The following is a 14,382-nucleotide window of genomic DNA, read 5'->3' as shown; positions in this document are numbered from 1 at the left end:
GGACGACCCGGCATTGTCTTTGCAAACCTCACTCGGCATTGTTGTTTCTCGTTTGCGGGTATCAATAAAGTCTCTGTCAATACTTGATCCGGACTCCCCGATTCCTCCTGCTCTCTTAGTTAGTTGAAGTGATAGAACCCGGTTATTTTCTACCACACTAGTAGCTGAAGTAGTAGGTAGTAGCTGAAGTAGTAGTAGTAGCTGAAGTAGTAGGCAGTAGCTGAAGTAGTAGTTGTAGCTGAAGTAAAGGTAGCAGCTGAAGCAGTTGTAGTAGCTGAAGTAGTAGTAACTGAAGTAGTAGGTAGTAGAAAAAGTAGTAGTAATAATTGTTGTAGTAGTTGTATTGGTAGGAGTAGTAGTAATGGTAGTAGTAGTAGCTGAAGTAGTAGTAGTAGCTGAAGTAGTAATTGTAGTAGTTGTATTGGTAGGAGTCGTAGTAATGGTAGTAGTAGTATTGGTAGGAGTAGTATTATAAGTAGAAATGGAAGTAGTAGTAGTAGTAGTAGGCAGTAGGAATGTTGAATAGCTTAAAATCAAGTGAGAGATTTGAAGAGAGTTCAAAATGTTAAAATCGAATTGGAATAAAGCTGTGCGTGTGTGTGTGTGTGTGTGTGTGTGTGTGTGTGTGTGTGTGTGTGTGTGTGTGTGTGTGTGTGTGTGTGTGTGTGTGTGTGTGTGTGTGTGTGTGTGTTTCTTAAAGGTCCCATGACATGAAAATCTCAATTTATGAGGTTTTCTAACATAAATATGAGTTCCCCTAGCCTGCCTATGGTCCCCCAATGGCTAAAACTTGCGTTTGGTGTAAAACGAGCACTAGCTGTTCTGCTCGCCTTTGAAAAAACGGAGGCTCAAGTGCGCTGATTTGGAATGTCTGTATTTATGATGTCACCAAGAATCTCAGCTCCTCCCCTTACTCTGCCTGGCCCGCCCAGAGACGTTGGCCCGCCAATGAGACTCGACCGTGCGAGCGCCACGTGTGTGTGTGTGTGTGTGTGTGTGTGTGTGTGTGTGTGTGTGTGTGTGTGTGTGTGTGTGTGTGTGTGTGTGTGAATACACACACTGTAACGCAAGTGTTTCTTCGGTTCTTTGACGTGTCTTGTATTTCCACAACGAGACTGTTGTGGGGGTTATCTGAGCCATGGTTGAGAAGGAATTGGGGGACAGGAACTTTGGCTTTGACTCGCTGAAGTACATGAACCATGACATGGAGGAGAAAGGGATTGTTGGCGGCGAATGTCTCCAGCTTGAGACCCGCTGAGGGACCACCGCCGGAGGCGGAGGTGCCTAAGCGCTGCCCGGCAACGATCCCTTTCTCCTCCTTGTCGCGGTTCAGTCTACTTCACATTGATGAGGACGTTGAAGAACCAGGAACGTCGGAGAACCCAACGCGGTCGTTTGAGATTCATAATATCGGCTCACACAGCTTTTGGCCGTGATAATATATATTATATGATATAGATATCTATGAAGGCTATATGATAATATTTAGATATAGAGCTCCAGGACTCCCGTGTGTTCTAGAATATTTACAGAACACGGCTAAAGGCTGTGCGCCTCGCCATTGCGATACATCCGCTGTAAACAGAGCGCATGGTACCGTGGCTGCAAGCTTCTCAGGGCCACACCCCCACCCTCCTCCTTTACCCGCCTCGCTCCTCCTCATTTGCATTATAGCTACAGACACCAAAACAGCGCATTTGGGGGAAGCTCAATGTGCGACTGGCTCGGAGTGGCTGTAACTCTGCACCACGGCTGAATTTCGGGAACGTCTTTGAATACTGTGTTAGTTGCCCACTAATACCTATATTAAAGAATACATAAAATAGCATGTCATGGGACCTTTAAGAGAATGGCGGAGCCATTGCGTGTGTGTGTGTGTGTGTGTGTCTCTTTAAGAGGAGGGCGGAGCTATTGCGTGTGTTTGTGTGTGTAGGGTTGGATTTAGTGATTAGTTTCCGTGATTCAGTTTGCGTCATTCAGTTCGCCACGAGGAGTCGTTCGCGAATCGTTCGTTCGTTCGTTCAGTCAAGTTTCCGGTAGCGGTGAATCGAATCATGGAATGCACAGTTCTCAGAACCTCGTTCTCATTCTCAAACGTCAACATTACAACTTTAACCAAACGCAGCGGGATGGGGGCGTAGTTGATCATTGGATGTTATATCAGCAAGATAATAGACTTGATTTAGCAATGATGGTGGGGGTCCCAGGTGTTTTAGGCTCTCATAAACAGAACCCTGTGCAGCCCAAGACTATATCTAGTTGCCAAATTTAACACTGCCTTAAAAACGGTTAATTGTGAAAAATGCATTAAATTGTAATCAGAAAACGCGGTTATATGCTATAGACCCTATAGTATCTGTGGTATAAAGGCTGGGACGAATTACAAATTACAAATATGTAAATGTTGAAAGTATGGACTGTCGCAATTCCCATTGAAACGAATGGCGAGTTCACAACGAGAGCTTTTGAAAAATGAATTAAACTGTAATGGTGGTGGTGCAGATTCCATGTCTACAGGTTGGGGACCCCCCTCGACATTATGTCTGCCTCTCTGTTCAGGACACCGGGGATGTACACTGCTCTGATGGAGAGCAAGTGTGTGAGCGCCCAGCGTAACGGCTGTCTCGCTATGCTCAGCAGCTGTGCCGAGTACCTGCCCCCTTGGCGATTTATGTATGCTGCTGTCGCCTTATTGTCTGAGTGAATCATTACGTGTTGATTCGTTAACATTGGGGCAAAGTGTTGGATCACTTTCAACACAGTGAGGAGCTCCAATGCGTTTATATGCATGGTCACGGGGGGCCGCCAAACGCCGCCCACTAGAAGCATCCGTGAACACTGAGATGGGGGTTCGAGGATCGCCCCAGTGGGTCAAGTCAGGGCCCACTGATAGGGGAATGGTCACTTTGCGCCGCCGTTGGCGCACCGGTTCGATGCGCAGGCAAGAAAATCATCTCGGCAGCCGCCTCATGTGAAGCAGCCCCAGCGGCACCACCGTGTGAGCGGCTGACATCATGCCCAGCAGCCTCATGACAGAGAGGGCTGTCACGACGCTGCCCAGGGAACAGCGGCGGAGGAGAGAACACAGCGTCTCCATCTGCTGTGAGAGCCGTGCTCTCATTGCAGCTGAATCCAGGTGTAACCCCAAATACATCAAACTCTGAGGGGAGGGGGGAGCTTTTCTTCCAATTTAATTCGAAGCCTAAATTTGACAGGTGAATTACCAGCTTTTTTGTCTGAATAGCTGCTTCCACCTTGGAGCGAGCCAGCAAAAGTAGATAGTCCAAGGAGAACAGTACTTTCATTCCTGTTGCGTGCAGCGGCTGGAGAGCCGTCTCCACGCACTTGGTAAACGTTTGTGGGGCTAGAGAATAGCCGAACGGGAGACGGTTGTACTGGTAGTGTGACCCCTGGAATGAGAAACGCAGGAATTTCCTGTGTTTGGGGATCACTGTGACGTGGAAGTTTGCGTCCTTCAAATCTATTGAGGTGAACCAGTCGCCCGGTTTCACACACTGTAACACTCGTCTGATTGTTAAAGGTCCCATGACATGAAAATCTCACTTGAGGTTTTCGAACATAAATATGAGTTCCCCTAGACTTGCCTGCGGTCCCCCAGTGACTAAAACTTGCGTTCGGTGTAAAACGAGCACTAGCTGTTCTGCTCGCCTTTGAAAAAACGGAAGCTCAAGCGAGCTGATTTGGAATGTCTTTATTTATGTCGCCATAAAGCATCTAAGCTCCTCCCCTTACTCTGCCTGGCCCGCCAAGAGACGTTGGCCCGCCAATGAGACACGACCGTGCGAGCGCCACATGTGTGTGTGTGAAAACACACACTGTAACGCAAGTGTTTCTTGTCGGTTCTTTGACGTCTCTTGTATTTCCACAACGAGACTGTAGTGGGGGTTATCTGAGCCACGGTTGAGAAGGAATTGGGGGAAAGAAACTTTGGCTTTGACTCGCTGAAGTACATGAACTGCGACATGCCGCCGGTTGCCGCGAGGCACCATCGCCCAGCAGCGGGCAGCCGGCAGCAGGCAGCGGTTCAGTCTACTTCAGATTGATGTGAAAGTGGAAGAACGAGAGACGTCGCAGAACCCGACAAAGTCGTTTGTGATTCATAATATCGTCTTGAGGCGCACGCAGCTTTTGGCCGTGATAATATGTATTATATGAAATAGATATCAATGTATTATATGATTTATTTAGATATAAAGCTCCAGGAATGTAACGCAAATGTTGTACACTTCCTTGTTATTTGGATAACCGTTCTGCTTTTGGTGTTATGGCGCATAACACGACGGACTCTCGTCTCTGGTATTTCTACAACGATACTCGTAGTGGGGGTTATCTCAGCCAAGGTTGAGAATGAATTGGGGGGAAGGAACTTTGGTTTTGACTCCCTCAAGAACATGAACCACGACATGGAGGAGAAAGGGATTGTTGGCGGCGAATGTCTCCCGCTTGAGCCCCGCTGAGGGACCACCGCCGGAGGCGGAGGTGCCTAAGCGCTGCCCGGCAACAATCCCTTTCTCCTCCTTGTCGCGGTTCAGTCTACTTCACATTGATGTGGACGTGGAAGAACCAGGAACGTCGGAGAACCCAACGCGGTCATTCGAGATACATAATATCGGCTCACACAGCTTTTGGCCGTAATAATATATATTATATGATATAGATATCTATGTAGACTATATGATTATATTTAGATATAGAGCTCCAGGACTCCCGTGTGTTCTAGAATATTTACAGAACACGGCTAAAGGCTGTGTGCGCCTCGCCATTGCGATACATCCACTGTAAACAGAGCGCATGGTACCGTGGCTGTAAGCTGCTCAGGGCCACACCCCCACCCTCCTGCTTGACCCGCCTCGCTCCTCCTCATTTGCATTATAGCTACAGACGCAAAAACAGCGCATTTGGGGGAAGCTCAAAGTGCGACTGGCTCGAAGTGGCTGTAACTCTGCACCACGGCTGAATTTCGGGAACGTCTTTGAATACTGTGTTAGTTGCCCACTAATACCTATATTAAAGAATACATAAAATAGCATGTCATGGGACCTTTAACATGTGAATGCGGTTATATGCTATATCCCCTAGACTCTAGAGTATATGGGGTATAAAGGCTGGGAAGAATTTCAAATGATAAATATGTACACTTTATGTTGAAAGTATATCGTCGCGATTCCCATTGAAACGAATGGTGCGGTGACTTGTCTTCACAACGAGAGCTGGTAGGTTGTGAAAAATGTGGTATAAAGGCTGGGACGAATTTTGAATTAGAAATATGCACAATGTATCCTTTAAATAGTCCATGCAAAAGATGGCCAATGTGAATAATATATCTCATAAGATAAGATAAGATAAAGCTCACTAAGCCCATTTGTTTTTTCCCCAAGAAACCGGTTGATTTCTTTCTCTCATTGGCTAAAATTCAACGAGAGCGTCCTAGACTCAGTCCTAGAACAGCATACGTTTGGCTGGCTCTCGTGAGTCGTGACGTCTCTAAATCGGTCCCTCCTCACCACTCACACAGTGAGTGAACGAACTGTCAGCGAGTCAGCAACTAGGGGGTCTGGGAGGAGTCGACTCTGAGGACGAACGAGACGAACGAGATGAATGAGACCAAAAAGAGTTTGGTTCGTTCGTCTTAAAGATTTGTTCATTCGAACTGATTTGTTTGCGACCGAGCCAACTCTATGTGTGTGTGTGTGTGTGTGTGCCTGAACGTCCTCACGTTCTGACGTCAACGGAAATCAATGAGAGCAACTGACAACTATGCCGGTTTGAAACTAAAACTGTGATTCTGAAAAAGTATAAATGCTATCGAAATGTCGTTTGCATAGTATGGAAGATACAAATGTATAGATTTGTCTAATGTTTTGAATAATGGTTCAAAGTTGAAATGTGACCGAGTTACGATATCGGAAGTAATTTAAGTGTCAGAATGGGCAGACGGCTTCAATGGGACCAACTGTAGAATATGACGTGAAATGTGTAGATTTGTTAAATGGTTTGAATGAAGATAAACTGTTGAAAATCGATTGAGTTACGACTTAAACAGTTGAAGTACCAGAGGAAGTCCCATGTTAAAAAAAAGTGGAAAAAACTGAATAGTTTAAAAAGTTGAAACAGTTGAAAAACGCTGAATAATAGCCATCATCTCGTTAAAGAGCTGAAAGTTGTAATATCTGAATGGTTTCTGTAGCTGAAAGTATAGCAGAGGAGTTGAAGACCAAAAAACAGGAGGAATAAGAATAAAAATAAGAACTAGAAATTGCGTTTCTTGCAGAAAACGTGTGTTAATGCGGACGGCTGAATGAAAAGCGCAAAGCATTGCTGAAAATGAAGAAATGTAAAATCAAATGAACTGAAGAATCTGAAATTAGTAGTAGTAGTAGCTGAAGTAGGAGTAGTAGCTGAAGTAGTAGTAGCTGAAGTGTAAGTAGTAGTAGCTGAAGTAGTAGTAGTAGCAGCTGAAGTAGTAGTAGTAGTAGCAGCTGAAGTAGTAGTAGTAGTAGCTGAAGTAGTAGTAGAAGATGAAGTAGTAGTAGTAGTAGCTGAAGTAGTAGTAGAAGATGAAGTAGTAGTAGCTGAAGTAGTAAAAGCTGAAGTAGTAGTAGTAGATGAAGTAGTAGTAATAGTAGCTGAAGTAGTAGTAGTAGCTGAAGTAGTAGATAGTATCTGAAATAGAAGTAGTGGCTGAAGTATCAGGTAGTAGCTGAAGAAGTAGGTAGTAGCTGAAGTAGCAGTAGTAGCTGAAGTAGTAGGTAGTAGCTGAAGTAGTCGTAGTAGCTGAAGAATTAGTAGAAGCTGAAGTAGTAGTAGTAGTAGCTGAAGTACTAGTAGAAGATGAAGTAGTAGTAGCTGAAGTAGTAAAAGCTGAAGTAGTATTAGCAGTAGTATATGAAGTAGTAGTAGTAGTAGTAGCTGAAGTAGTAGTAGAAGCTGAAGTAGTAGGTAGTATCTGAAGTAGAAGTAGTGGCTGAAGAAGTAGGTAGTAGCTGAAGTAGTAGTAGTAGCTGAAGTAGTAGTAGTAGCTGAAGTACTAGGTAGTAGCTGAAGTAGGAGTATTAGCTGAAGTAGTAATAGAAGCTGAAGTAGTAGTAGTAGCTGAAGTAGTAGTAGAAGCTTGAGTAGTAGTAGAAGTAGCTGAAGTAGTAGTAGTAGCTGAAGTAGTAGGTAGTAGCTGAAGTAGTAGGTAGTAGCTGAAGTAGTAGTATAAGTATCTGAAGTAGTAGTAGTAGCTGAAGTCGTATGTAATAGCTGAAGTAGTAGTAGCAGCTGAAGTAGTAGTAGTAGCTGAAGTAGTATTATGCTACAACATTCACACTAACAAAACGTATGAAGAACAATAGTTGAGCGCCGCATGCAGCACTCACCTAAAAGGCTTTTTCAGGGTGGAAGTTTTCTATACAACATTTGACCACTCACCTGGTCTTGTTTGAAGTCACAGAGGGCTCGCACGATGACGGTGCTGCTGCTCTTCTCCTCGGGGTTCCTGGGCTTCAGCCTCACGATGCTCTTGGACATGTTGACCAGGTGCTGGACCTGCCTCTTGTTCTCCAGGATTTTTTCCTTTTCTTTCTAGAAAGTCAACACGAACACGAAGGGGCAAATCGACTGAGGTGTAGAGAAGTACTTCAACATAATGATGGGCAGTTCCTACAGTTTTTCTGACCCACCTCTAGTTCCGCGAGCAGCTCGAGCAGGCTGTCCAGGGAGGTGTCCTTGTCACAGGTGAACTTCTTGCGTATGGTCTCATGTTCCTTCTGCAGTGCACCGTACGTCTCATTCGCCTCCTTGAAGAACTTGAGCGCACAAATGATACCAATTAATTAGGTGAGTGCTGCATGCAGCGCTCAACTATTGTTCTTCATAAGTTGTATTCTTTCTTTCTTTTTCCTTCTTTCTTTCGTTCCTTCTTTATTATTCTCTACAAACTTTGGGACCTATCTCCTCCCTACATTTTTCTCGTAGAGATTCTTAAAATATCTTATACTAGAAATGCTTTGCATTTTTCATTCAGTGGTAACTTTATTTGTTTCCAACCATTTACTTTTTCTTAAATGGTAAGCATGTTCACATTGTTTACTTGATTAAGACTTTCAAACTTTTGTTCAAATCTCTTCACTTGATTTAAGCCATTTAACGTTTCTTTATGTCTTAATCTATGTGGCTTTATTAAAAAATTTCAACCTCACTTTGTACTACAGCACTCACCGCATTTTCTGCAGGAAATGCATTTTCTAGTTGAATTCTGTTTTCCATGCAAAATATGCAAAAGCCTTTTTTGGAATGTATCATTGTTCACGCAGGTGGCTAAGTAACTACTGCTCACTATCATTGGCAATGCCAGTCCACTCTATATGGAAGAGGCGCTGCTTTTTGTTCCCCCTGATAATTGTTTGTTTGTGTAGCACTGAGAAATTTCATTTGTTTGCATTTATTAATTGCCTCAATTAAGTGTGTGTGTGTGTGTGTGTGTGTGTGTGTGTGTGTGTGTGTGTGTGTGTGTGTGTGTGTGTGTGTGTGTGTGTGTGTGTGTGTGTGTGTGTGTGTGTCAGGATAGGTTTATATATCGTGAAGCAGGGAATTCTGTATCAGAGTTTAGAGTTTTTGAATGTGTGTGTGTAATGGTTTAGTACCTGGCTGTAGGCTGCATTCTCCTTCAGATGGACATGAATGCACTTGGTGATCTGCAGGAGCCAGCTCCACTGTGTCTGCAGAGTGTCCATGTAGGCCTGAGGTAGACACCCATAGCAAACAGATCATTGTACTGCTGATAGTGAAGTGACACTGTGTAACAATATGTTAGTCACAGCTTTTGTAGGGTTACTTTTGAAGTTGCATCCACTGCATGATTATTAGTAGTGTACATCTATTGGCTATCACATCCAAAGGAACTGTACACACCTCGATCTTGTCCGAGGCGGGGTGGTTGTTTTTCAGGGCCACGTCTACTTTGACCTTGAGTCTATTCAGGTCCCTCTCCTTCCCTTCCAGGGCACTCATCAATTGCTGTGGAACAACATGATGAGAGGAAACTTAGCAACATAAAACAGCCCAACCGAGCCTCTAAATGCAGTTAGAGGGAACACATTGTAACAACTTTGTTTCCAAAGTTCATTGGCAGCAACTGGCCAGACCTAATCTAAACCAAATGGCCCGCTCTCATGAAAAACTCATGAATTTTTGCCAGGCAAATTGAACTGAAATACAGGGTCAATTCTCAAGCAATGTCATTGGACAATTTAGATAACAGTAGAACCAAAGGAGCAGGTTTTACTCACAGAGTAGCTCTCCTGCTTCTTAGGGATGTACAGGTCAATGTTTCTTTCTCCCCAATCGAAGACCAGCTCCTCCTCCTCCCTGTAGTTCACCCACATGATTTCCTTGGAGATGTCCTCGATGATCAGTTGCAGCTCTTGCAGCCACTCGCTCCGACTGAAGGACATTTTCTGCATGGGTATGAGTTTCAATTAAAGCTCATGGGCTCAGTGAAAGTGAGAATCTCACCAAAGAGGATTGAGGATAATGTCCCCTCACCTGGAGGCTGTCCCATTCCTGGTCCAGGGCATTGAGGCTAGCCTTGTCGCCATTTTGATGCTATTGAGTAACGGTCACATCAGTCATTATGGTATTATTAATAATTCAGAATGTTCATGGGCAATATTCCCCTTACCCTCCACTCCAAGATTTTTTTTACTTTAACTGAATTTTTTTATTTTAGCAAAATAAAGAAATAGACACAACTAAAATAATTATATTTCATTCCATCCGGAAATTATCGTCGGATCGATGCAGGGCCAATAGGACGGGTGACTGAATGATGATATGACTGTCTGTCATTGAGGTGAATGCACATGGGTTTGTACCAACAGAGAACTGGTGTATTCCACCGCAAATCCAACATGTTTCACTTGCTCCACGACTACTGATACTTCTGGGTTTACTGCAGCCTGTAGATGAGAAGCGGGAGGCCTCACCAGCTCATCCCTTGCGCGGTCCATCTCATCACTCCTCTGGATGGAGCTGTGGAACATCTGGTGTTTGACCAGCTGCTGTTGGAGAGTCTCCTGGTCGTCTCCCCAAGGAGAGGTCTCGATCAAACGCTGGAAGCAAACCACCGCACATTTTAAGGCGTCGCCCTCCATTCTTTAGTCTGATGAGTTTCATGGTAATACCCCTCCTTCTGCCATCTTTTTTAATGGCTCTGACTGATAATAATCACATCTGTTCTTTAGGTTCTTTAGGTTGCTCATTTATTGAAATAGCAATGTGTGAATGGAGTGGTACTGCATGTACTTTGAATACTTAAGAGGTATTCAATATTAATTAACAGGCAAATAATTAATATACGTACCTATCCGTTTCTCAATCAGCAGCAATTGTCTGCCCTGCCCTGACTTCAACTCCAGGTTTTAGTTGTAAGATTTTAAATGATCAAACTCTTTGTTTTCTGTTTGGATACAAATTAATTAGGGAGTAGAATTGCTAACTTAACTAGACATTGCCTTTATTCAGTTCACAGCACATAGGAGTTCTAGGAAAGTGACAAACCAAAATAATGACCCCCAGATGAGTCTAATCAGGAGCACCAGCAGGGGGAGTCAGAGATACAAGTTATTTCAACCACACCAAAAGGAAGATTCTAAACCAATTGCACTGGAAGAGTTTTGCAAATCGTAAGGGAATATAGAAAAACTTGGCAACACATTTAGCGGCACAAAAAACACGACCGCTGGCAGCCAAAACTATAGGATAACTACGCTCCCGGTTCCAGACGTAAATATCTATTTAACAACACAAATAATGGAATCGGGACAGCTCAGAATGTTCTCAGGCTCGTTTTTCAACTCAAGAAAGACTTGAAAAACGATGAATAATAGCCGTCATGTCGTTAAAGAGCTAGTACTGGAATCGGGACAGCTCAGAATGTTCTCAGGCTCAATCAGGTTGGCCTGAACGCCTACACACTACAAAAAGAAAGATGAAAAACGATGAATAATAGCCATCATGTCGTCAAAGAGCTGAACGTTTTAATAGTTGAATGGTTTCTGTAGCTGAAAGTATGGCGAAGAATGTTCACAATGTTCTCAGGTCAATCAGGTAGGCCTGAACGCCTACACACTACAAAGACTATTGCATGCCAACATTTCACCCATCGACATCGCTTATTTACGGTTCCAATCAGGCTTTACATCTTCTCGCGAGTTCCTGGCTTAAAACATGTTCACCAACTTCTGAGGAATTAATGAGAAGGCAGCTTATTACTTATTTTCTCCTGGAAACTTTCTATGAGAAGAAACCCTTCAGGCTCAACAGTATAGTTATGTTGCATAAATGTGTTTAAGGTGTTCATTACCCTTAAAGTGCATGACTGTCAGTAACAGTAAACCCTGCTAAAAAAAGGTTTAACTGCGCCATTGCACTTAAACTGCATGATTTTCTGTGCAATGAGAGCGGGTGTATGACCAAAGTCATAGTTCAACAGAAGTGCATTAGTGTCACAAGTGTCTGTAGTGTGAGTTTTTATTTGCCTGTGCACAAATTGTTGTTATCGAGGACTGTTGATGATCAACACTATTATCCGCAATGAGTCTAGTACCATCAAAGGGATCCCGGCACATTAATTCAAATGAATTCACAACTAATCCTTTCTTTACTCATCAATGTGAGTGAGTAAGCGTGAGTGAGAAAGAGAGAGAGAAAGAGAAAAGGGGAAATAAAGGGGGAAAGAGAAGTACACATGTGTACCTTCTGTTGTCCAATCCAGCCCATCGCATCCACGTAAGTCCGTCCGGGATCCTCCCAGACTCCCGAGTTGCCTCGGGTGCTCTTCCTTCTCCTATGCAGGGTCTCACTGATGGCCATGTGGACTCCCTTCAGCTGGTCCCTGCACACCTCAACACTGGGGAGCACGTGTTGGGCAGAACAGAACCGTTAGCCTCGAGTGGGGAACATATGACATGAGAGCATTCGGTCTAAGAAACTGTGACTTAGTGCAGGGCTGCAGCATCATGGCAATAATTGTGGTTATTTTGCCCAATATTGTGATTATTAATTTACTGCGATTAAAAGATCAGGGATTCAATTCATATTCTGTGGCGGCTACGGTATTAAAAAAAGTATAAACATCAAGCTTTTGCTGAGTTTTAACTGTTTGTAATAAGGTTTTGATTTAACAGCCGTAAAAAAAAATATTCATGTCTTCGTAATTACTTTTTTGGGAGTAAATGAATGCAACCAGGTATGCATCGAATTTCGGTTAATATAAAACAAATGTGCAGCTCTAACTGAGGGTTTGAGAGAGAGAGAAAGAGAAAGAGAGAGAGAAATAGAGAGAGGCACTGACCTTCTGACCACATTGTCATTGGGTTGGCCGATCTGTCGTAGTTGGCTCGCACAGCCCTTCAGCTGATCTATGGTCTCCCTGGCCATGGCCATGAAGCGCTCTGCATCCCCACCCTGCACGCCACACAGCAAGAGGTCAAAGGTCAAGTGCCAGACTTTGCGCAATTATTAAAAATGTAATTATACAAATTAATAAAACAACGAAGACGAATGAGTGGTATGGCTTACAGTTTGTATGGCGTGTTCCGCCTTCCTCAGGAAATCCTGACATTGCTCCTGCAGGATCATGGCCTTCTGGTGCAGGCCAGAGCCCCTGTGTTAAACCATCAGGGGGGTCGCACGTCATTATCACATAGGCGGGCAACGCAATTATCGACAACCACCATGATCCACATCAGGATACATACGTATTTGTTTGGCCTTGGAAAGACTATCGGAGAGTAAACACTATGGTCAAAATATACAGGCCAGAGGCATTTTGCATTTCTGAAGCATGTTTTGTAATTGCCCTCCAAATTGAGATGATGATTGAATGAATGTTAACGCCTGTGTTTGAGCTCTGTAGTTGCAAAGCGGGTCCAGAATTTTGTTTTCATTGGACTCATTGAATATTGGTCTGTCTTGTTTAAAAAAGTTACAATTATACCCTTGTACATACACACATATTGCAAACATGTTGCTCTTCCTATAGGCATGATTTCTCTGCAACCGCTCTGTTTTAATTAACAACATATTTGCCTTTCTGGTATTCAATGAAGGCCTTGAGAGTGAAGCGAGAGAGATGCAGTGGTGGCTGGGTGTCAAACTGTAAATCACTCTCAGAATGTCACCGCAGACCAGGGGAGGAATAGAGGAATGTGGAGCTGCTCTGCCGAAGAGAAGCTGAATAATGAGCAGCAGCCTGCAGCCCACGGAATAATATATCCATGTGTCAATGGAAATGGAGGATATTTTGGATTTAAGTTGCTGTGTGATATGTATTGAATGCTGTCAGGCTTATTATTGTATCGCCCCTTACTCCCAGGTAACAGTCTTAAGGCCTCCAGGGCTCCACAGTTCTCCTTCAATAGTGTCGGCTTGGCTGAGGCGTGATCACATGATCAGAGCAACACAATAACGGCTGTTTTTCCTTAACCCCATCTGTAACTTCAAACTTCATACAAATTTCTCAAATGTACATTTTGATCAATGATATTTCTATCTGCCAAATTTTCGAATCTACTACATTGGTTGTTGCTCATTATAGACCCGCCTATTAGATCAATATTTGAAATTACAATGTGCAAACAACTATAGGCCTAATATATAGACATTAAATTAGGCCCTACTGCGTTAACATCAGAAAGAGTTATCGTCAAGTTCATTTCCAAGTTGGTCATTTGTTCAGAATATATTTTATACAATTCATGGTCGGTGTTCGATCAAAGATTTATCCAACGATTATATTAGGTGTGGCATTGCATTGATCAGTATGTTGGGAATCGTTCGTTTCTGCGGAGTGCATGACCTGCGGTCAAACCAGACGGTAGATATGATAATATATCCATTACATATTTAATGCCTGGGATTTTTATCCGATACGGCGGTTCACTTTTTTCACTGGCTGCAGTAAACAGCGACATTCAAAGTTCCCAAGGCTTAAACCTACGTCAACAACAATTGAAAAACATGTGTAGGCCTACCCATGTCCGCTACCCCCTGCACCACCTCCAGAAGAAAAGGTGTAGGAGTATGCGTCGATGAAGGGGTCTGCAGGCCCGTATCCATTACCGCCGCCTTGTCCGGCCTCGCTGCGTGTGTACTGGTAGTTTCCACCTCCAGTCACGTCACTCCTTGCCGAGCCCTTGCGATTGCTGTTAATCCCCTTTTGGGATCCATACATACTCATTTTTGATTACCGTTGTAGTCTACAACGGTAATTGAGCCTCACTGCAGGCAGCAGTGCGCGCTGCTGCAGTAGAAAGGAGCAGCGGAACAATTTGCCGAGACACCCTATCTACCTCCACCTGTCTGCCCCGAGCACCA

The 14,382-nt window shown here is 43.8% G+C and overlaps 1 protein-coding gene across 1 annotated transcript in view; it reads right to left on the bottom strand.

The window, feature by feature from the left end:
* Nucleotides 1–14,382, bottom strand: part of LOC115555827 (desmoplakin-like) — a gene marked incomplete at its 3' end in the record, with an annotated part of 19,972 nt that extends 5,590 nt beyond the window's left edge. Inside the window, exons 1-11 of the mRNA XM_030372858.1 lie at nucleotides 14,040–14,382; nucleotides 12,586–12,670; nucleotides 12,359–12,471; nucleotides 11,761–11,914; nucleotides 9,990–10,115; nucleotides 9,550–9,609; nucleotides 9,294–9,461; nucleotides 8,917–9,021; nucleotides 8,649–8,744; nucleotides 7,686–7,811; nucleotides 7,435–7,587 (exon numbers count right to left, since the gene is read on the bottom strand). Coding sequence (XP_030228718.1) covers nucleotides 7,435–7,587; nucleotides 7,686–7,811; nucleotides 8,649–8,744; nucleotides 8,917–9,021; nucleotides 9,294–9,461; nucleotides 9,550–9,609; nucleotides 9,990–10,115; nucleotides 11,761–11,914; nucleotides 12,359–12,471; nucleotides 12,586–12,670; nucleotides 14,040–14,245 — 1,392 coding nt within the window. The remainder of the gene's footprint in view (nucleotides 1–7,434; nucleotides 7,588–7,685; nucleotides 7,812–8,648; nucleotides 8,745–8,916; nucleotides 9,022–9,293; nucleotides 9,462–9,549; nucleotides 9,610–9,989; nucleotides 10,116–11,760; nucleotides 11,915–12,358; nucleotides 12,472–12,585; nucleotides 12,671–14,039) is intronic.

The sequence above is a fragment of the Gadus morhua genome, chromosome 12, assembly GCF_902167405.1.
Source record: "Gadus morhua chromosome 12, gadMor3.0, whole genome shotgun sequence".
NCBI lineage: Eukaryota > Metazoa > Chordata > Actinopteri > Gadiformes > Gadidae > Gadus > Gadus morhua.
This window is presented reverse-complemented; position numbering and strand designations above follow the sequence as displayed.